The sequence below is a fragment of the Mizuhopecten yessoensis genome, unplaced genomic scaffold, assembly GCF_002113885.1.
Source record: "Mizuhopecten yessoensis strain PY_sf001 unplaced genomic scaffold, ASM211388v2 scaffold757, whole genome shotgun sequence".
NCBI classification, from domain to species: Eukaryota; Metazoa; Mollusca; class Bivalvia; order Pectinida; family Pectinidae; genus Mizuhopecten; species Mizuhopecten yessoensis.
In genome coordinates, this window is record NW_018403706.1 from 448415 (window position 1) to 472963 (window position 24549).

The following is a 24549-nucleotide window of genomic DNA, read 5'->3' on the forward strand; positions in this document are numbered from 1 at the left end:
TACTTTCAGTCAGAGATTATGTGTTGTCCTGTTATAAGTCCACCCCCTTCTTTCAGTCAGAGATTATGTGCTGTCCTGTTATAAGTCCACCCCCTTCTTTCAGTCAGAGATTATGTGTTGTCCTGTAATAAGCCCATCCCCTACTTTCAGTCAGAGATTATGTGTTGTCCTGTTATAAGTCCACCCCCTTCTTTCAGTCAGAGATTATGTGCTGTCCTGTTATAAGTCCACCCCCTTCTTTCAGTCAGAGATTATGTGTTGTCCTGTAATAAGCCCATCCCCTACTTTCAGTCAGAGATTATGTGTTGTCCTGTTATAAGTCCACCCCCTTCTTTCAGTCAGAGATTATGTGCTGTCCTGTTATAAGTCCACCCCCTTCTTTCAGTCAGAGATTATGTGTTGTCCTGTAATAAGCCCATCCCCTACTTTCAGTCAGAGATTATGTGTTGTTCTGTAAGCCCATCCCCTACTTTCAGTCAAAGATTATGTGTTGTTCTGTAAGCCCATCCAATACTTTCAGTCAGAGATTATGTGTTGTCCTGTAATAAGACCACACCCTACTTTCGGTCAGAGATTATGTGTTGTCCTGTAATAAGCCACACCCCTACTTTCAGTCAGAGATTATGTGTTGTTCTGTAAGCCCATCCCCTGCTTTCAGTCAAAGATTATGTGTTGTTCTGTAAGCCCATCCAATACTTTCAGTCAGAGATTATGTGTTGTCCTGTAATAAACCCATCCCCTCCTTTCAGTCAGAGATTATGTGTTGTCCTGTAAGAAGACCACTCCCTACTTTCAGTCAGAGATTATGTGTTGTCCAGTAATAAACCCATCCCCTACTTTCAGTCAGAGATTATGTGCTGTCCTGTAATAAGCCCTCCCCCTACTTTCAGTCAGAGATTATGTGCTGTCCTGTAATAAACCCCTCCCCCTACTTTCAGTCAGAGATTATGTGTTGTCCTGTAATAAACCCATCCCCTACTTTCAGTCAGAGATTATGTGTTGTCCTGTAATAAACCCATCCCCTCCTTTCAGTCAGAGATTATGTGTTGTCCTGTAATATGCCAGATCCCTACTTTCAGTCAGAGATTATGTGTTGTCCTCTAATATGCCAGATCCCTACTTTCAGTCAGAGATTATGTGTTGTCCTGTAATAAGCCCCCCCCCTTCTTTCAGTCAGAGATTATGTGTTGTCCCGTAATAAGCCCATCCCCTACTTTCAGTCAGAGATTATGTGCTGTCCTGTAAGCCCACCCCTACTTTCAGTCAGAGATTATGTGTTGTCCTGTAATATGCCAGATCCCTACTTTCAGTCAGAGATTATGTGTTGTCCTGTAATAAGCCCACCCCCTTCTTTCAGTCAGAGATTATGTGTTGTCCTGTAATATGCCAGATCCCTACTTTCAGTCAGAGATTATTTGTTGTCCTGTAATAAGCCAGATCCCTACTTTTAGTCAAAGATTATTTGTTGGCCCCCTGGGCTTATTGAGGGATTTTTATGGTAAGACTACTTTATACCAAATACTTACATTTGTTCTGGATGAGACCAGGCAGATGCTATTTGTAAATTGAAAGGATTGGTTGTAATTTTATCTTGCTCCTGTCCAAAGTTGAACATGATCATATCCACCAGATCCTCTGTTGTTTCTATGGCAACACTTCCACCTGTTATAATGAAAGGTTTAAAAAGAGAATAGTTTAAAAGATAGGAAACCAAATTGACAGAGGTTTAGCCTGTTATCTTTTTTAATATGTGTACTTCATTCTCACCACATTGTTGTATATAAACACTATTAAATTAACAATGAAGTATTTTTGAGTTGAGGTTTTTAATATTTTACAAACCACACCCTGTCTAAAGGTGAATCTATTTCTCGTTCCCTAATCCCCAACAAGGTCCCTTTTTAACGTGGTTAACACTTACCTTCATCAATTATCTTCTCATACATTTGCATAGCATCTGCCACAAGATTGATCTGTATCTTTTCCTGTAAGGCCTCCTCTGAGGTTCCTTCCACCTTAGCCCGGCCCTGTTTTGGCTCTAGTGCCTGGAATAACAATAAAACACAGTGGATTACCAGGGTTACCCCTCCTTACTTTGTAATTCAATAACAATTTTAATATTGAAACCATTTCACTTTTGAAAAATAATTGCCCAACATTTTCCAAAATTTGTTAAACTGTGTCATCCTTGCCTGGCCCTCAATTAGAATCTTAATAGAGTTTCCTAGACCTGTTGAGGCAAACTTACATCAGTATTATGATGGTTAGGGATCTGTTGTGTAGTCATGCAGTCTAACACAATATACTTTTGAAGCAACAGTGTGAAGAGGTACAGTAAAATGAAAGTGCTCACATTTTTTATATTCAGCAAATTTTCTAAGCAGAGAAACACCTTTTTTTAAATATTACTGTGATATATCAAGTTATATAAGCTTGTGTGAAGATTGGGGGTATGATAGCAAAGAAAACCAGGTTTATCAACACAGCTTCAATCTTTGTCAGGACGCAAGGATGTGAAATGGTGTATAACAGTTTACAGGGAAATGATCCAGCATCACCAGCACAAGAATCAGCAATGAACTAGGTACTTACTAGTATGTGGGGTACACTCTTCTTTGTAGCAAAACATTCCGGGAAGTGCTGGATAAAATACTGAGCTGACACCCTTCCTGAGGTCAAAGCAAATCGAAATGATTGCTGAAATGTGAACATGTAAACGTTACCCTGGTAATCAGAAACTTTGCTTTCAATTCTGTGCATAAATGTGATAATTCATTTTTCAGTACTTAGATTGTAGAGAGTATATAACTTACTGCCTTCTGATTGTATGGTATAACGAATCGATCATCTGTATATGTTGGTTTGTAGTCGGGGACGGTGTGATCCTGTGGAAAAAATGGAAAATGTGTCACAACAACTTCTGATCAACATCCAATATCATGTAGATCTCTTTTCAAAAACAATCGATGGCATGAGAATCTTGAACTATATCAAAGTTCTGTTTTATCACCACACAATTATACTTTCATTAGGAGTTACTGCGAATTAAAGTCATTTCTCTCAAAACTGTTAAACTGATAAATAATTTCATTAATTGTGATATTTTTTTATCATTTTTAGGACTGATAATTTTTCCTAATCAGAAAAAGAGGAATTGATGCAAATCATTATACATATACAGATATAAATTTGGATTTTATTTAATTAGATAATGCTTTGACTGGTATCTGTTGTCACTGATGACAGTATGGTATATAAAAACTATGATATATTGGGAGGCGTCATCCTCACCAGTCTGACAAAAACTACACTCACCTTGCCAGCAACCTCTGACAAAGCCTGTAGAATAGATACGGAATCTCTGAAACAGAACAAATTATATTTACTCAGTAACTTTCAAAATGTCCTTACATCTTCTCACTGTTTTCCCAGGCCATTATAGCTGTGTGTAACATCCGGGTATATCAAGCAAGTGAATTGTTAGGTGAATTAAAAATTATTTAAAACTTTTCTAACCTGCAGTGTCTGTTTAAGTTGTGTGTTGGGTGATTTTTAGGGACATAGGTATTAGAGTTTTGGACTCATTCTCTTCCTTTGGAGCTCGTCCACACTTTGGTACCCCACTGTATCTCTTAGTAAAGGTCCTCATCAATATTATGAAAATGACATTCTGGACTAACCTAAAAGTCTATCCATGTGTGCATTTCGTTACAGGCCTAATCTGTGTACGTGTCCATTTTTATATGTCAAAACTGTGTGTAAGTGTGTCTAATGTTAAGGCCTACATATCATGCTAACATTAACACAAACCCATCATCAGGTCATTCCAGTTAAAGTTAGATACAGTAGACATAAAGAGTGTTACTTCATGTAGACTACATTGCTGTACATGTAAATATTTAGTCCACCAAGCTAGGACTACAGGATCCAGGCTGTTAATTAGCCCACTCTTTTATCCTACCAATCCCAAACACTTGCCGATACTGACTTGATACCCTGTTGGTATACAGGTAAAAGCTTGACTTGAGCCAGTGTTGGTCTGTGTTTCAGTGGTGTTAGATCCTGTGTCATAGAGTGGCAGAAATTAGAACCCTACTTGTGGGGGTGTTGGCATCCTCGACTCTCCAGAGATTACCCTCACTTTCACTCTCTGCACCCCTGGAATATTTCGTAGCGAAATTGAGGGCATGCAGCTAACTATTTGATTTGTCTCTGGTGAAAACCTGTCCTTTGAAAATTACGTAGGAAAAGCCTTTTTACCGTCAGTTTTACCGTTAAACAAACGTGAGATTCTTTTGATGTAGGCAATTGATCAAACTAGACTTCTCGTATCATCCACAAGGTGGTGTATACCGAGCCGTTTATTTACTGCGACGTATTCCTGGGGTGCAAAGAGAGCGTAACTCCTGAGCATCAAGGATGCATACCGAGCCGTTTATTAACTGCTACGTATTCCTGGGGTGCAAAGAGAGCGTAACTCCTGAGCATCAAGGATTGGGTGTTAGATGATCCTAACACTTGATGGACGCTGTACATTCAGATATCTATGACAACCTCACATCTGTACCTTCAGATATCTATGCCACCCTCACATACATGGACAATGTACCTTCAGATATCTATGCCACTCTCACATACACGGACACTGTACCTTCAGATATCTATGACACCATCATATCTGTACCTTCAGATATCTATGACACCCTCACATACATGGACACTGTACCTTCAGATATCTATGACACCCTCACATACATGGACACTGTACCTTCAGATATCTATGACACCCTCACATACATGGACACTGTACCTTCAGATATCTATGACACCCTCACATACATGGACACTGTACCTTCAGATATCTATGACACCCTCACATACATGGACACTGTACCTTCAGATATCTATGACACCCTCACATACATGGACACTGTACCTTCAGATATCTATGACACCCTCACATACATGGACACTGTACCTTCAGATATCTATGACACCCTCACATACATGGACACTGTACCTTCAGATATCTATGACACCCTCACATACATGGACACTGTACCTTCAGATATCTATGACACCCTCACATACATGGACACTGTACCTTCAGATATCTATGACACCCTCACATACATGGACACTGTACCTTCAGATATCTATGACACCCTCACATACATGGACACTGTACCTTCAGATATCTATGACACCCTCACATACATGGACACTGTACCTTCAGATATCTATGACACCCTCACATACATGGACACTGTACCTTCAGATATCTATGACACCCTCACATACATGGACACTGTACCTTCAGATATCTATGACACCCTCACATACATGGACACTGTACCTTCAGATATCTATGACACCCTCACATACATGGACACTGTACCTTCAGATATCTATGACACCCTCACATACATGGACACTGTACCTTCAGATATCTATGACACCCTCACATACATGGACACTGTACCTTCAGATATCTATGACACCCTCACATACATGGACACTGTACCTTCAGATATCTATGACACCCTCACATACATGGACACTGTACCTTCAGATATCTATGACACCCTCACATACATGGACACTGTACCTTCAGATATCTATGACACCCTCACATACATGGACACTGTACCTTCAGATATCTATGACACCCTCACATACATGGACACTGTACCTTCAGATATCTATGACACCCTCACATACATGGACACTGTACCTTCAGATATCTATGACACCCTCACATACATGGACACTGTACCTTCAGATATCTATGACACCCTCACATACATGGACACTGTACCTTCAGATATCTATGACACCCTCACATACATGGACACTGTACCTTCAGATATCTATGACACCCTCACATACATGGACACTGTACCTTCAGATATCTATGACACCCTCACATACATGGACACTGTACCTTCAGATATCTATGACACCCTCACATACATGGACACTGTACCTTCAGATATCTATGACACCCTCACATACATGGACACTGTACCTTCAGATATCTATGACACCCTCACATACATGGACACTGTACCTTCAGATATCTATGACACCCTCACATACATGGACACTGTACCTTCAGATATCTATGACACCCTCACATACATGGACACTGTACCTTCAGATATCTATGACACCCTCACATACATGGACACTGTACCTTCAGATATCTATGACACCCTCACATACATGGACACTGTACCTTCAGATATCTATGACACCCTCACATACATGGACACTGTACCTTCAGATATCTATGACACCCTCACATACATGGACACTGTACCTTCAGATATCTATGACACCCTCACATACATGGACACTGTACCTTCAGATATCTATGACACCCTCACATACATGGACACTGTACCTTCAGATATCTATGACACCCTCACATACATGGACACTGTACCTTCAGATATCTATGACACCCTCACATACATGGACACTGTACCTTCAGATATCTATGACACCCTCACATACATGGACACTGTACCTTCAGATATCTATGACACCCTCACATACATGGACACTGTACCTTCAGATATCTATGACACCCTCACATACATGGACACTGTACCTTCAGATATCTATGACACCCTCACATACATGGACACTGTACCTTCAGATATCTATGACACCCTCACATACATGGACACTGTACCTTCAGATATCTATGACACCCTCACATACATGGACACTGTACCTTCAGATATCTATGACACCCTCACATACATGGACACTGTACCTTCAGATATCTATGACACCCTCACATACATGGACACTGTACCTTCAGATATCTATGACACCCTCACATACATGGACACTGTACCTTCAGATATCTATGACACCCTCACATACATGGACACTGTACCTTCAGATATCTATGACACCCTCACATACATGGACACTGTACCTTCAGATATCTATGACACCCTCACATACATGGACACTGTACCTTCAGATATCTATGACACCCTCACATACATGGACACTGTACCTTCAGATATCTATGACACCCTCACATACATGGACACTGTACCTTCAGATATCTATGACACCCTCACATACATGGACACTGTACCTTCAGATATCTATGACACCCTCACATACATGGACACTGTACCTTCAGATATCTATGACACCCTCACATACATGGACACTGTACCTTCAGATATCTATGACACCCTCACATACATGGACACTGTACCTTCAGATATCTATGCCACTCTCACATACATGGACACTGTACCTTCAGATATCTATGACACCCTCACATACATGGACACTGTACCTTCAGATATAGATATGGCACTCTCACATACCTTTTCTTTTTCTTCGGTATCTTGATGTCTCTTTTGACTCGCATCAGCTTAGCCTTGGTCGGTGTGATGGTTTGAGCAGCTATTAATACAAAATGGCATCTTTATGATCAAACATATATGTTAGTGATTTCTTACTGATCCATACTCTGAAATATTGTTCGCGATGGAAGGTGTACTGCACTATTTGTAATTTGACTACTGAAGTCGAAGACGAGTATCGTTTTTACTTGGTGTAACACCTATAAAGATTGAAGAAGTTGTTATAAAAAAAGTACTACTGGAATACTATATTCAAATTTATAGAACTTCTATGTGTTAAGAATACGAAAGATATATGTCGTCTTGGTAAATTCATTTTTGAAGCAAATAAACTAAGAACATAATCTATATAGGGCTGTTCTCACATGTATAATTATCTATTTTATACCAATGGGCGGTAAGGCCTAAAGTCAATAAATGAATAGAATTGATTATCTGGAAAACTTAAAAAAAAAAAAAACAGCAATCATGGATTCATGACAGAACAGTCTGGTAGCACTTCCAAGGATTTTTTTAAAGCCAGCAGTGTTGTTTTTCACCACATTTGATTATTCATGGCAGGACAAGATCTTGCCATGCATGCAATAACGACAGATTAAAAACAATAATGCTAAATAATGCTAAATAATATAACAAACCGATCTGACAACTTCTCTGGGGTGTACTTCCACAAAGATGAGTCAATGTTGTTTGCAGCAATCTGTAATGAAATTCAAAATAACTGTTAGTGTATAATCCAACTTAGTTCTATTTTTCGACCAGCCTGCTTAACTCATTTACCCCTGAAGACACATTTGAACTCTTCCAATTCAAAGGTTGGAATAGTTCATTATGAAGATTCAGGGGTGAATGAGTTAATGAAGATGATAACTAATTTGGGAAGAGTTCCCTACCTTTCTGTGTAGTCTGATTTACACACCATTTCATTCATTCACAATAGACGACACACCAGTGATTTCAGACTGACAATTTTGCTTTAAGTGAGATGGTGTAATGGAAACCTAAAGAAGACATCATCTGAAATGCTTTAAGTGAGATGGTGTAATGGAAAGCTAAAGAAGACATCATCAGAAATAGTCTCGTTATAGTTACATCCAGGTAAATCATAAAGATAAAGATTGATATGATCGCTAGGATTACAAAGGGTACAATTATAGGCGAGCTGAGCCAGTTTGATACTCTGAAACCAACCAGTATGTGACAGATCAAGCTAACAACAGTAGGATTGTATACTAGTCGCTTTATAGAGCTATACAATATATATTTATTGGGAATACACTTGTAATGAGAAAATAGTGAAGGCGTGAACAAGGCCACAATATAAACTTCGGGGCTATCAAAAAACTAGAGCAAAACAGAGTAAGTTTGAAAAAATATGTTTTTAGTGATTGTATTGGTTGTTTGAGGCATGTTAAGTATGTTCATCTTGTGCATAAAGAATAAATCTTTCAATCCATGTGCGACATGTGTGTGAAAGTGACGATTTGTTTCTAAAATATCAGTTTGAAGTGCGCTCCTGGCGCAGGTCGCATATTTCCCGCATATAATAGAGGGCCGGAGTTCTGACGTTAATCGACGACAGACTGATATGAAAAAAGTCGATAAAACGTCAGAATAATTCAGACTAAAATTGAATGTTACGGATTGGCGGTGGTACAGAACGACTGGTATTCATTGGAACAGACTGCCGGACAATGTTCTGCATGCAAGAATACTGAAGGGCTTCAAGACATCCCTCCATTTACAGGACTTGTGTATCTGGAGCTCACTCTCCCATTGCGTGTTTACCTAAAAAGGTCTTGCAATGTATTTATCCAGATGCTTGAGTTGTTTACCAGTAAGACTTAGTATCGGTGGTGGACAATATTCTGTGCTTTATGATATACATCTTCAACTTCCACTGTTACTTCTTTTGATGGAGAATACAATACATTTATCAGGATAAAGGGAAATAACCAAGCTTGGGGTATTGTAATGGGGTAGATGTCAAACTCCTGTAGACTAGTGTCCCGAGATGAAGTTTAGGAATCCAAACTAAGTAAGAGCAATATATGAACGTTAACGAATGCACATGCGTTTGAGAAAGAATAGTAGCACAGTTGTGATACTAGATGCATCATGAATTATGACAGGGTTTCAAGCATTAACACTCACCGGTGTTTCCATGCTATTTGCATGGAGGTCGCCATTTTCACACTTATTGAGCGTTTGACCGACAAGATCGGATCTGGGTGCTACTAAAGACCGGAAAGTGGGCAGGCACAAAGCGTCAGCGAGATGATGATTCACCCAGAACCCGGAAGTTTTGAACGAGGAAGTAAGAAGGTCAACTTCGAAAAGTAAAAAGTTGACAGATAAAGAAGTTGATTTAATTTTCTTTATCGATCAAAATCATTGCAAATTAGAATAGAAAAGAGGGAGTTTGCATATTATTAAGTTATCAGTGGCAGTCGACTGTTCTGGAGTATCGCTGACGGTAAGTATAATCTTGTACTAAACAGCTAAAACAGTGTATACCGAGTGCGTCGCTTGTTTTGATAAAAGTTTTGATTAAAAACAAACAAACATGCAGGACCTTGGTAAGGGTTTCAATTTCGAGACTCATCGTCGGGTAAGGAATTTTTAGTTATCTCCATGTCTCTGCCAACAATATCTTTACCTTAGTTCGGTTTTATTACCGTGCAGTCAGGATAGAAAAAGAACTGATTTCCGACTGTTGAGGTGAGTTTATTTTATCAGAGTCGAAAGATAAGAGGTCACTTCCTGAAATACAACATGAACCCCAAAAACACACGATGGGTATAGCTTTGGTTTTGTTAATTTGTGGAAAATGGATGGATGAAGACACAAGAACATCGTCTCTTCAAGATCACCCTACAAAAAGGTCTGTGTTTGCCACTGTTTTGCAAATACAAAGGTATGTACATCTTTACCTTAGCACCACACAACATGGTAGTAAAAAACGCTGGAATATCACGATCATACAAAAACCACCATCTCACCTTTTAATACATATACTACTGATAATATCAGAAATTGAACCAAACCCTGGTCCAGTTAAGAACAGCTGTGGAATATGTCGTAAATTAGTCAAGCGAAACGACAAAGCAATACAATGCGATCTATGGATCCACACACGTTGTACATCTGTGGACAATACGACGTACTCTAAATTACAGAACACGACTGATCAATGGTTCTGCCAAAACTGCGTTGCACCATGCGGAATTTGCTCAGGCAACATACATAATTGTGACCCAGCAATTGAATGTGACAGATGTAAAACATGGATTCATAACTCCTGTGCTATAGTGTCAAACGATGAATATAAATCTATACAAGCAACAAATTGTACATGGATTTGCCCTTTATGTGATGAACAAAACTCATCAACATCCTACTCAAGCACTTCATCAGGCATAGAAACCAACAATCCCTTTGATGCCCTAACAAACAACAAAGAGTCACTTAGTTCAAAACATACTTCAGATAAGGGCAGACCCATCTATACCAGTAAGATCAGAATGGTCTCCATTAACATCAACGTTCTAAGAGGTAAAAAACTTGAACTGCAGGCATATCTACAAACTGAAAATCCAGATATATTAGCGCTGCAAGAGACCAAAATCGACAACAGCATTACAACCAATGAACTGATCCCAGACACATTGGGCTATGATATATACCGCAACGATAGAACAGGCAATGGGGGAGGCACAATGCTACTCATCAAAACACAGCTAGACTCGGCACCTGTGAAAATCCTCGAAAATGGGTCAGAATATATTTGGAGCAAAATCATCTTGCAAGGAAAACATCATTATATAGGAAGCTGGTACAGACCACCTGACGCCCCTTTGGATCAAATACAACTACTAAAGGATAAAATAAATAAAACAAGAATTTAGGGAAAGCGAATAAACAACCATGCATTCACATCTTGGGTGATTTTAACTACCGTAAAATAAATTGGCAGACACATTTAAATAAAGATACCAACACATGTTTAAACGGGAGTGACGGCCAAGCGTTAATAGATATACTAAATGAGGCTAGTGCTGAACAACTAGTCCTATTTCCAACCAGGGAAAGTAATATGCTAGACCTCTTAATTACAACCTTACCAGGGCAGTTCACAGATATCCATTCACCTGATCGGTTTAGCGACCACGACATTGTCATGGGTACTCTGAAATGCACAATTCCAAGAAAAATGAGACCAGAAAGGACTTTCTCCCAATACTCAAAGGGAAACTACAATCAGATGAGAGAAGATACAAGGGACTTCACCAGAGACAAATACTTTAATGGCCATCAAGACACCAGGAATGTAGAAGACAACTGGAACATGATTAAAGAATTTATACTAGGAATCACCAAAACCAATGTACCAACTAAAACATCAAAAGGAAAACAGTCAATACCATGGATCACTAATAACATCAAGGTCATGATAAAACGGAAGAACAGAACACACGCCAACTATAAAAAAACCAACAGCGTGAGAATAAAACGAAAATGGCAAGAACTAAGACGCACAATTAACAAGGAAATTGAAACAGCACACAACAACTACGTCAACAACTTAATAGGGGATATAAAACAGGATTCCAAACCATTTTGGAAATATATTAACAACCAGAAGGCCGACAAACAGGGAATACCACCACTTAAGACTCAAGATAGTTTGACCGCCGTTACAGACCAACAGAAAGCGGAGGCATTGAATAAACAGTTTACAAGGGTTTATACTAAGACGAAATACGAATCCATTCCATACCAGACACCACTCGTAGACAAAATGAGGAACATCACAGTATCAAGCAAAGGTGTGGAGAAGATTTTAAAGAACATCAATGCATCAAAAGCGATGGGTCCTGATGGTATACACCCCAGAGTTCTAAAAGAATTGGCACCTATCGGAGGTAATTGCTCACTTTTTCCAACAATCCATCAACAGAGGAACCATCCCAGATGAATGGAAAAGTGCAAATATATGTCCATTATTCAAGAAGAACGATAGAACCATCCCAAGTAATTACAGACCAGTATCTCTAACATGTATTACTTGCAAACTTCTAGAACATGTCATTTGCTCGAACCTAATGCAGCACTTTGAAGATCATAACATCTTAAATAGCCGACAACATGCATTTAGAAGACGACACAGCTGTGAAACCCAACTCATTAACGTGATTCACGACTGGGCAACTGCAATTGACAACAGGAAACAAACTGATATATTTATTTTGGACTTTGAAAAAGCATTTGACACTGTACCACACAAGCTTTTAAAAAGTAAACTTCACAAATATGGTGTGCCGAAAAATATCTTGAATTGGATTAACGCCTTCCTATCTAAAAGATCTCAGTGCGTTGTAGTGAATGGAATTAAATCTGAAACATCAACAGTACTATCAGGAGTACCTCAAGGAACAGTTCTTGGTCCCATCCTATTTCTAGTCCATATCAACGATATAGCAGATAATGTAACATCTGAAATTAGGCTGTTCAGAAAGATATTGACACTCTTGGTAACTGGGCTAATAATTGGGGTATGAGATTTCAACCAATTAAATGCAACATGATGACATTGAGCCGCAAGAAGAAGACAACATCATTCGAATATACATTAAAAGATACCAAACTCCAATTCTTAACATCTATCAAATACCTAGGAGTCAACATTACCAATGACATACACTGGGGAAAACACATAGATGAGATATGCAACAAATCGTACAGGACATTAGGATTATTGAAAAGAAATCTTCAATCATGTCCACTTGAAGTTAAACTCCAGGCATATAAAGGACTCATACGACCTGTCCTCGAATATAGCCTGGGACCCACACCAAATATATCTTCAAGATCAGCTGGAAAATGTACAGAAAAGAGCGGCAAGGTTCATAACATCAAACTACAACTACGACCCAGGTAGTATGACAGCAATTTTAGACCAGCTGCAACTACTATCCCTAAAAGATCGCCGAACTAAAAACAGACTTATCCTCTTCTGCAAAGGCATACACGGTCAAGCCAACTTACCATCTGATCAATTGAAAGAACCATCTAGGACGACCAAGAACATGCATAGCCAACATTACCTGAGATTGCAAACAAAGTCAGACACTTTAAAATTCAGCTTCATACCAAACACAATTAAAGATTGGAACCTACTACCACCGGATATTTTCACCAAAATCAAAACAGCTAAAGAACCAGCTAAAACTTTCAGTGATATCGTAAGGGGGGGTCCCACTTAAGTAAAGTACTTGACGCACGCGCAGTGTAATAATATCCTTGGATGTGTCACCGTATACCTATCAAGATCAAGATCAAGATGGGTTGGCAAATCGCAGGTGTATCATTATAGGCATTTGCCACGCCGCGATCGTAAAATATTCAATCCATCATAACTCGGTCATTTTATCAAATATCAAATTGAAATTTGGTACAGAGGTACATTATAGTCATATTAACAACATATCTTCTGATGTCGCTTACTTTATTCAGTATTTTTGAAGATTTTGTCTGGCGACGCTTGTTGTCACTTGAAGACGCTTGTTGTCTGTTGAAGACGCTTTTAAGTGAGACTGTTAATTTCCATTTACTGCAATAGGAGTCCAATTAAAAGAGGTTTTTAATCTGTATGTTAGATTCAAATTAATTGGTTTTCATAAAATAAATTAATTGTTGAAACATAACATTATAATAAGATGCTAAGTAAGCTTTGATAGAACAAACTTGATTTAGTGTCAAAATTAACATTTTAAGTCACTGATGATCAAAAATACAATTTTGTTGAAGCAAAAAAAAATGCTACAATTAAAATTAAAAATAAAATTATATTAGTATAACCAATTGATGGACATATTTGTTCCAAGATTGATTGAACTTGAATAAAAATTGACATTCATAACTATATAACTCAGACTGTCTGACATACATGTATAAAGCAATCCAGGGTGATCACTTAATGATTTTATTTTTTAAAAGGTTTGTAAAAAAAATATATTTACTCAAAATCATATTTAAAGATTTTGACTTAAAACTTATTAAGCAAATCTTGTATACGGTATATATTTTATACATATATATTGGAGGTTTTGAACACAGTTGAGAGTCATAATATTTTACATTCTATAAAAATTATTTACAATCCAAATCAGTAAAATCCTAAGAGACCTTAATTTCTTGAATTTAAAGGGATTAAATCCATCTGAACATTTCACAAATGTTGTTTTTTGTTAATAAATTGGTTATCATTTCATTTTATTCAGATTTTTTATTTTCTAAAAAAGATCGAGAGAAAAGTGTATGATTTTGATCAGATTTATAATATAATAATTTATTTTAATAAACAATATATAAATCATAAGGAGACTATTTCATAAAAAGTGTGATATTACTTAGTACGTGTACATACATAAATATGTTTACTAAATCATTACTTTAGTCTGTGATTATGTGATTACTGACTTCACAGACTGTGGATCAGTAAAAATGTTATAGATCATGACAACACTACTTGAAGATCAAAGCGTGATCATTGACTGATATATGGCTCTATGTCCTTGTTCAAGTGCAACTTTTTGTTAAAGTTCCTTGTTATTAAATTGTTAAATGAATCATGTTATTATCAATTTTGAAATGGTTATTGTGACATGCTGGTTAACTGCTCAGACCAGTGACACTCACAAACAGTGTCAAATGACAAAGACTCCAGATAAAGGTAATGCTTGACTGATTTTCACACTTCTTTGTAAAGTGTTGAATAAGTAAAGGTTATTGCATGGTTTTCGAGTAACAAGGGATTAATTGCACCCGAGCGAAGCGAGGGTGTAATAAGTCCCGAGGGAAGAGAAATCATGCAATAACTGGCTTACTGCATGCTGCCCAACTCGAACAAAACAGAAAAATTGAGTAAAAAATGTTCACCTGGACAATCTTTTTACCTACCCTACACTGCAGATAATTTTCATGTACCTATGTGAGTGAGTACTAATCATAACCAGGTAAGATTCTCAATAGCCCAGTCTTAGTGTATCCTTCATAATGGATACAAGTGTTTTTGGATTACAGTACTATCCAGCTCCAGTGTCAGCGAAGGTAAGGAGTGTCTGTTCAACTATTAGAACAAAATACGGGAAACAATGTTGAATTTCTGACTACATTTTCAGTTTAATTTTCAAGATGTGGCAAAGGTACAAGATATTGAAACCAATTTTATATATACAATGTAAGGGTTTATCAATCCCTAAGGAATTCCAGTTCTTTCAATGAATGGTATATTTGAAGGTGCAATTTTGTATAAAGGAACAGCTCCTTAAGATTATAAACTTTTCCGGGAAATGCTTATCCTCTCACGTGATAAGGAAATCTGTTAGTGTTTTTCAATCATGAAATTACCATTTTTAACTTTCATTTTTTCCCCTTATTTGAAATGTGTCAACTAAGTTTATCCTCTACTGTATTGACTTCATCGTTACTCACTGATTGATTATCTCCCCTTTCTTACAGCATTTGTGGCCAAAGTACACTCGGCACACCCCCTTTCATGGTCATGTAATCATGATTGGCCTTGAAAGGGGATTATGTGTGCAGTGGACTGTGGTAGCAAGTGATTTATTGCCGACACTTTTCCATTGTGAGAGGTGGGAAGTATGCAGTAAGTAAAGGTTATTGATTGGTTTTCGAGTAACAAGGGATTTATTACACCCGAGCGAAGCGAGGGTGTAATAAGTCCCGAGTGAAGAGAAATCATGCAATAACTGGCTTACTGCATGTTTCCCAACTCGAACAAAACAGAAAAATTGAGTAAAAAATGTTCACCTGGACAATCTTTTTACCTACCCTACACTGCAGATAATTTACACGTACCTGTGTGAGTGAGTACTAATCAGAACAAAGTAAGTTTGTCTTTATTCTCAATAGCCCAGTCTTAGTGTATCCTTCATAATGGATACAAGTGTTTTTGGATTACAGTACTATCCAGCTCCAGTGTCAGCGGAGGTAAGGAGTGTCTGTTCAACTATTAGAACAAAATACGGGAAACAATGTTGAATTTCTGACTACATTTTCAGTTTAATTTTCAAGATGTGGCAAACGTACAGGATATTGAAAACATTTTCATACATACAATGTAAAGGTGTATCAATCTCTAAGGAATTCCAGTTCTTTCAATGAATGGTATATTTGAATTGTATAAAGAAATAGCTCCTAAATATTATAAACTTTTCCAGGAAATGCTTATCATCTCACGTGATAAGGAAATCAATAACGCTGCCAACTCAGTAATTTTGTTTGTTTGTTTTTCAATCATAAAATTACCATTTTTAACTTCTTTTTTTCTTTTTAAATGTGTCAATTAAGTTTATCCTTTCCACTGTATTGACTTTATCGCTACTTACTTATTGATTATCTCCCCTTTCTTACAATTTGTGACCACAGTCCACTGGGCACACCGGGCCCCCTTTCATGGTCATGTAATCATGATTGGCCATGAAAGGGGATTATGTGTGCAGTGGCCTGTGGTAGCAAGTGATTTATTGCCCACAGTTTTCCATTGTGAGAGGTGGGAAGTATGCAGTAAAGCTATTTGTAGTCCTGTCTGCATTACATGCTTCTGAAGCATCCATTTTGTCATCACATGTGTTTTATTATACTCTTATACCTCATGTTGTACATCTTAATGTATCTGAGAAAAAACAATAAACTTGTAAACTTGAAGCACATTTACCTTCTGGCCTGAGTGTTCACACCATTTTATATGTCTGTAATTTAACAATAGTTGACCAGGCCAGTTTAAAATGGCATATGGTCTGTTCAAAAAGTTACTGAAAAGCCTGCAAAGAAACATCTATCAGAAAATATAAAGTAATCTTTTTCAATTTCATTCACAGTGTAACAGGCGATTCCCTCTATTTGTACATGTGTTTGTGATTTCAGTTTGGCAGATTCCCGAGATGAGCCGCCCCCGGAGAGAACTGCCCCTCCCGGGAGATGCTGCACCCCAAACTCGTCGGCCATTAGTAAGTTCAGAATGGGATAAACTTTCAGAAGTTGTTAAGAAAAGAGATTATATTAGATTTGAAGGTGAAATGCAAGAATACCTGAGAAAGTACAATTCAAAACAGTTCTATAAGATATTTTCATCGCCTAAATCATCAGGTCCCCAAATGAGTATTGATGTTTTATATAACCATTTTAAAGGGCTTCCCACAGAGGGTGCGATGAGACTGGTGTTTATGATACTTTTAATTGCGGTGCAGAGGAAAATTCTTTGCCATTATAGGAAAAATTAGACAGTCCTATAGTTATTGATGAAATTGATAAAGCTATTCGTAATTTAAATTGTGGTAAATCAAATGGAATCGATGGAATTTGAAACGAATGTTTTTTTGTCGGTAAATATTTATTGTTGCCTGCCTGCCTTGTGTATACTATTTAAAGGGGCTGGTCGGGGAAAAAAATACAAAATAAATGGATCTAAACACGTTCTCTGGCCTTCCAAAAGTTATACCATGGCAATATGATGGTCGNTATTGTTGGGTGTGTAGTCTTACTTTACTAGGTATTGTTGGGTGTGTAGTGTTACTTTACTAGAGATTGTTGGGTGTGTAGTGTTACTTTACTAGGTATTGTTGGGTGTGTANGGGAAAAAAATACAAAATAAATGGATCTAAACACGTTCTCTGGCCTTCCAAAAGTTATACCATGGCAATATGATGGTCGAGTTCTGCTTGCAATGTCCAGTTTTGACCACTGAAATCTTGGGGAAGCCCCGCGTAAATTTAGCGCAGATCTATTTATATATGTCACGTGGTTGTTTCGAAAGTGAGGCATTGAAGACAACAACAATAGCACGCTGTCATGTGCCATGTCAGACTCAACTAGCGGATATTACAGCAATACTATACATAAATAATTGTTTTCAAAGGTCATGTATGATGCAAGTGTAGTATTCCTACCTATATGTTGTTGTTTTATATAACGGTATTGATACCTCATGCCTGTCATGACTTTTGCATGCATCTTTTTCTTTCACCGCAATGTTTACATTTGGCCTTGTTGATGACGCGTGTGCAGTAAAATTACATCACTGATCTGGGTCAATTGAGAGTTTTAGACTGTCAGGTGACGATTTAGGATTTCTTTAATATAATTATAATTTTTACACTTAGGGAGTGAATTTCAGCAAAGTTTGAATCGGTATATTTCATGAGAAGGTATTTTAAACATGTGTATGCCATTTTAGCAAATATGACATTTTTCCCCGACCAGCCCCTTTAATGAAAATTTGAACTCCGGGTGCTTCCCTTCGGAGTGGTCTGTGTCCGTCATAATTCCAGTCTATGAAAAAGGTGTACAAACTTATCCTAATAATTTTAGAGGTATCAGTCTATTAATTAAGGCAAAATTTTGTCACCGATACTTTTTTCTATGTACGTTAATGACTTTGAGTCTTTTTTTTATCTCAAAATGTAACCAACGATTTTAAAGCCTATTCCTTATGTTATATGCTGACGATTTAGTCTTGCTTTCAGAAACTGTTAAAGGCTTGCAGGAATTACTGGATAATCCTGACATTTTATTGCAAGCAATGGAAATTAACTGTTAATAGTGAAAAAATGAAAGTTGTGGTATTCCGTAAAGGCGGGAAAATTGGAAAAAATGAAACATGGACTTACCATGGAAAAAAGCTTGATTGTGTTGACCNGTATTGTTGGGTGTGTTGTGTTACTTTACTAGAGAATGTTGGGTATGTAGTGTTACTTTACTGTAGATTGTTAGGTATGTGGTGTTACTTTACTAGATATTGTTGGGTGTGTAGTGTTACTTTACTAGAGATTGTTGGGTATNTACAACAACAAGTTCAATAACATACAGAAACAATTGTCTGATCAAGGACGTACAGCCATGTTTGCCTTATTTTTTAAGTGTTTAAATATGAGCCTTAATTATAAAACCATGCGGTGTTTGTTTGATACCTATGTTAGTAGCATATATTGTACTACTCTTGTGAAGTGTGGGGTTCGACCAAAGGGTTGGACATTGAAAATGTACATTTAAAATTTTGTAAGAGGTTACTTAAAGTTAACAACCTACAAATAATGTAATGGTATACTGGGAACTTGGTCGTTTCCTTTAGGATATACAAGAAGGTATAGATATATGTACAACGACTTAAGAAGTCAATATATCAAAAAAAAATATTGGCAAAAACTTTCAATGTTTAAATTAATACAGTTATTGTGTGTCAATAACAACAAGGAATGAAGCCATCTCGGCAAATTTTTGAAGCAAATAAGTTAAGAGCTGTATTTCTTTAACTCATACTCCACTTATGTCTTGCTGTTTCACTTCCTTATTATGTATTGTATGTAATATGTAATATGTACTCATGGGCCGTAAGTCAATAAATTTAATTGAATTGAACTTTCAGCTAATCCCTCTTTTAAGGTTGATGCTTGAGCTTAAGTCATTCGTATTTGATTTTGAAATTAGCTTTTGGTTTCCAAATGATATTGTTTGAAGTAATTAGATCAGATTTTCGTGAAATTTACTTGTTCTAATTTCTACCATAGTTCCTTATTCAACTTCAATGCTTAATTTTGTGCATATTTAATAAGGGTAATGGGATCTGATTGAGGAATTTTGGATGATACCTTTTCCTGGTTTCATGTCAATAAATAATTCATGAATATTCAGTTAATTATTCATGAATATCCATAAATGGTAAATGACACTATTTGTCCATGCCTTATAAGATAGTAATATACTTCCTAACAAGTCATTGCCTCAAATCTGATGCTCTGCCAAAATGAACATTTGATGAGGTTGCAAGAAACTGATTTGGTGATGATATATATTGACAGAATTATTAGATTTTTGTAAAACTTTCTTGGTATGCCTTCCGCGTAAGTCCCTCTCTCACGTTTTACATTTAATGCAGATTTTACATACAGATAGTTAGTTATTAACATTGATAAAAAGTAGAATAATTTTCTTGTTAACGTAATTCATCCTTTTCTTTATCAGTGGTAATATTTCATGACGGGAGATTTTTAATTTGACTGGCATAAGTTCCAATGTTTCTAACTGTATTTTGTTGCAGCCTGGAACTCCAGGTGATGATGCTAGCCGAGGACCTGCTCCTCCCCTCCCATCAAGAGGGGGCGGGCCAGCCAGTGCCCTCCCCAGAAAAAACCTTCCAACTCCTGAACCCCCTAGTAAGGTAAGGCTTTCCTCATCTTGTCTGACTTAGTTGACTTAATTATCTACTTTTATAGAAGTTGTTGTGTTTTTCCTGGATGGTATACGTGCACTGGTATATACACCCAAACTATACCAGAAGTACAATGTTTACCCTAAAACAAGTACTGAATTCCTCGCTATGATGTCAGCTATAGCAGAACATCATCAGCTGTTTTGTAAATATTGAAAACAGTTCATATTTTATTTGCGCATATATATAACTTGACGCTGCATGATTATATATTACACTTGAGAGATTGAATATCAAGGGCAATATTTTAAAGATGATGGCTTGTTATTCGTTGGATTTGTTATCGTTTGCTTAGATAGTTTACCCTTTGCTGCTCAAGCTTTAAGCAGATCCATTGCCATGGTGATTGTAGTAAGTCAAGGTCACAGGATTATCTGAGTTGGAAACTTGAAAGTCATAAACAAAATATAGTCAATACTACAAATATGATCAGGAGTGGGTTTGACTAACTTGTTACTGTAAAGAAATTTATTTTAGTGAAAATTAATAAATCCGCCTGCAAATCGTAATTCTATAGATAAGAATTAAATGGATCAACCTTGAAAAAGTATCTAAATTGTAAATCCAACATTTGCAAATACATGTAAAACCTAGGTAGTTTACAGAACAAAGTGCTCACAATGTATTTTTTTTTTTTTTTTTTTACAAGACAAGACAAAACATATCTGACATTGTTCATAAATACTGTACATGATACACAAAAATAAAATGATGTACATTACAAAGTATTCAAAAAGTCTTCCAACTTATGCATTTAATCAAATGAGGTTTCTCACTTAGTAGTAACAATCGATGGTCATAATATTGTAGAATAGTATTAAAATCAGAAAATTAAAACAATATTTGTGACTTAACTTTTCCTTACAGAGTTAGGTACACATTTCCATGGTGTGAATTGGTACTAGCTGAGACAAACATACATCCTTCTGTTACTATAGCCATCAATTAGGGGATAGCTTTATATTGTACATGTGATATATATATAGTCATGGAAGTTTTCTATTCAAGACATAAAATCTGTAGGTTCAGCTTCAGGTCACAAACTATTTCAGATTCAACTCAGAAATATCCTGATGCATGTGACCTTGACATTATATGACTGTGTTTTAAATTACATGCATTATATCACGAAAGCTTAAATGTACCACATAAAGACACTGTATTTTTTGCCTAACAGCTGCCTTCACGGAACCCGCTTGATGTAAGTGACCATTAGCCTTTAACTTTATACAGCTGTGTTTCACACATTGTCATCATCACGTTTACAGGATAAATACTAATCACAGCAGTGTTGAATTTGTAGTTTTGAGATTATTGTTAAAATAGATATGTTTCGTTACATTACTAGGTATTGTTGGGTATGTAGTGTTACTTTACTAGATATTGTTGGGTATGTAGTGTTACTTTACTAGAGATTGTTGGGTATGTAGTGTTACTTCACTAGGTATTGTTGGGTGTGTAGTGTTACTTTACTGTAGATTGTTGGGTATGTAATGTTACTTTACTAGATATTGTTGGGTATGTAGTGTTACTTTACTAGGTATTGTTGGTTACTAGAGATTGTTGGGTATGTAGTGTTACTTCACTAGGTATTGTTGGGTGTGTAGTGTTACTTACCTAGGTATTGTTGGGTGTGTAGTGTTACTTCACTAGGTATTGTTGGGTGTGTAGTGTTACTTTACTGTAGATTGTTGGGTATGTAATGTTACTTTACTAGATATTGTTGGGTATGTAGTGTTACTTTACTAGAGATTTTTGGGTATGTAGTGTTTCTTTACTAGAGATTGTTGGGTGTGTAGTGTTACTTTCCTAGGTATTGTTGGGTGTGTAGTGTTACTTTACTGTAGATTGTTGGGTATGTAATGTTACTTTACTAGAGATTGTTGGGTATATAGTGTTACTTTACTAGAGATTGTTGGGTATGTAGTGTTACTTCACTAGGTATTGTTGGGTGTGTAGTGTTACTTTACTAGAGATTGTTAGGTATATAGTGTTACTTTACTAGGTATTGTTGGGTGCGTAGTGTTACTTTACTGTAGATTGTTGGGTATGTAATGTTACTTTACTAGATATTGTTGGGTATGTAGTGTTACTTTACTAGGTATTGTTGGTTACTAGAGATTGTTGGGTATGTAGTGTTACTTTACTAGAGATTTTTGGGTATGTAGTGTTTCTTTACTAGAGATTGTTGGGTGTGTAGTGTTACTTTCCTAGGTATTGTTGGGTGTGTAGTGTTACTTTACTAGGTATTGTTGGGTATGTAGTGTTACTTTACTAGAGATTGTTGGGTATTTAGTGTTACTTCACTACGTATTGTTGGTTATTTAGTGTTACTTTACTAGATATTGCTGAGTAAGTAGTGTTACTTTACTAGAGATTTTTGGGTATGTAGTGTTTCTTTACTAGAGATTGTTGGGTGTGTAGTGTTACTTTCCTAGGTATTGTTGGGTGTGTAGTGTTACTTTACTGTAGATTGTTGGGTATGTAATGTTACTTTACTAGAGATTGTTGGGTATATAGTGTCACTTTACTAGGTATTGTTGGGTGTGTAATGTTACTTTACTAGATATTGTTGGGTATGTAGTGTTACTTTACTAGAGATTTTTGGGTATGTAGTGTTACTTTACTAGAGATTGTTAGGTATATAGTGTTACTTTACTAGGTATTGTTGGGTGTGTTGTGTTACTTTACTAGAGAATGTTGGGTATGTAGTGTTACTTTACTGTAGATTGTTGGGTATGTAATGTTACTTTACTAGAGATTGTTGGGTGTGTAGTGTTACTTTCCTAGGTATTGTTGGGTGTGTAGTGTTACTTTACTGTAGATTGTTGGGTATGTAATGTTACTTTACTAGATATTGTTGGGTATGTAGTGTTACTTTACTAGGTATTGTTGGTTACTAGAGATTGTTGGGTATGTAGTGTTACTTCACTAGGTATTGTTGGGTGTGTAGTGTTACTTTACTAGAGATTGTTGGGTATGTAGTGTTACTTTACTGTAGATTGTTAGGTATGTGGTGTTACTTTACTAGATATTGTTGGGTGTGTAGTGTTACTTTACTAGGTATTGTTGGGTGTGTTGTGTTACTTTACTAGAGAATGTTGGGTATGTAGTGTTACTTTACTGTAGATTGTTAGGTATGTGGTGTTACTTTACTAGATATTGTTGGGTGTGTAGTCTTACTTTACTAGGTATTGTTGGGTGTGTAGTGTTACTTTACTAGATATTGTTGGGTGTGTAGTCTTACTTTACTAGGTATTGTTGGGTGTGTAGTGTTACTTTACTAGGTATTGTTGGGTATGTAGTGTTACTTTACTAGAGATTGTTGGGTATTTAGTGTTACTTCACTACGTATTGTTGGTTATTTAGTGTTACTTTACTAGATATTGCTGAGTATGTAGTGTTACTTTACTAGAGATTTTTGGGTATGTAGTGTTACTTTACTAGAGATTGTTGGGTGTGTAGTGTTACTTTACTAGAGATTGTTGGGTATTTAGTGTTACTTTACTAGGTATTGTTGGGTATGTAGTGTTACTTTACTAGAGATTGTTGGGTATGTAGTGTTACTTTACTAGAGATTGTTGGGTATGTAGTGTTACTTCACTAGGTATTGTTGGGTGTGTAGTGTTACTTACCTAGGTATTGTTGGGTGTGTAGTGTTACTTCACTAGGTATTGTTGAGTGTGTAGTGTTACTTTTCTAGAGATTGTGGGGTATGTAGTGTTACTTTACTAAAGATTGTTGAGTAAGTAGTGTTACTTTACTAAAGATTGTTGAGTATGTAGTGTTGCTTTACTAGGTATTGTTGGGTGGGTAGTGTTACTTTACTAGATAGTGTTGGGTATGTAGTGTTATTTT

The 24549-nt window shown here is 36.7% G+C and overlaps 2 protein-coding genes across 10 annotated transcripts in view; one reads left to right on the forward strand and one right to left on the reverse strand.

The window, feature by feature from the left end:
• LOC110452538 (pentatricopeptide repeat domain-containing protein 3, mitochondrial-like) overlaps positions 1–9651 on the reverse strand; it is a 54612-nt gene extending 44961 nt beyond the window's left edge. The window contains exons 1-8 of the mRNA XM_021501143.1: positions 9555–9651; positions 8039–8100; positions 7362–7440; positions 3316–3361; positions 2814–2885; positions 2593–2697; positions 1922–2045; positions 1527–1662 (exon numbers count right to left, since the gene is read on the reverse strand). Coding sequence (XP_021356818.1) covers positions 1527–1662; positions 1922–2045; positions 2593–2697; positions 2814–2885; positions 3316–3361; positions 7362–7440; positions 8039–8100; positions 9555–9589 — 659 coding nt within the window. The 5' untranslated portion in view covers positions 9590–9651. The remainder of the gene's footprint in view (positions 1–1526; positions 1663–1921; positions 2046–2592; positions 2698–2813; positions 2886–3315; positions 3362–7361; positions 7441–8038; positions 8101–9554) is intronic.
• A 33-nt stretch (positions 9652–9684) lies between these two features.
• The window catches only part of LOC110452544 (pollen-specific leucine-rich repeat extensin-like protein 1), a 72490-nt gene continuing 57625 nt past the window's right edge, over positions 9685–24549 (forward strand). For 7 of the 9 annotated variants that reach the window (XR_002463203.1, XM_021501206.1, XM_021501154.1 and 4 more), the window contains exons 1-4: positions 9685–9876; positions 17352–17434; positions 20521–20640; positions 21869–21892. Coding sequence is in view for 8 of the 9 variants with exons in the window: in XM_021501206.1 (XP_021356881.1) it covers positions 17369–17434; positions 20521–20640; positions 21869–21892 (210 nt within the window). In the remaining variant the exon portion in view is untranslated. The remainder of the gene's footprint in view (positions 9877–17351; positions 17435–20520; positions 20641–21868; positions 21893–24549) is intronic. The other 2 variants (XM_021501166.1, XM_021501195.1) reach the window with 1 other exon arrangement.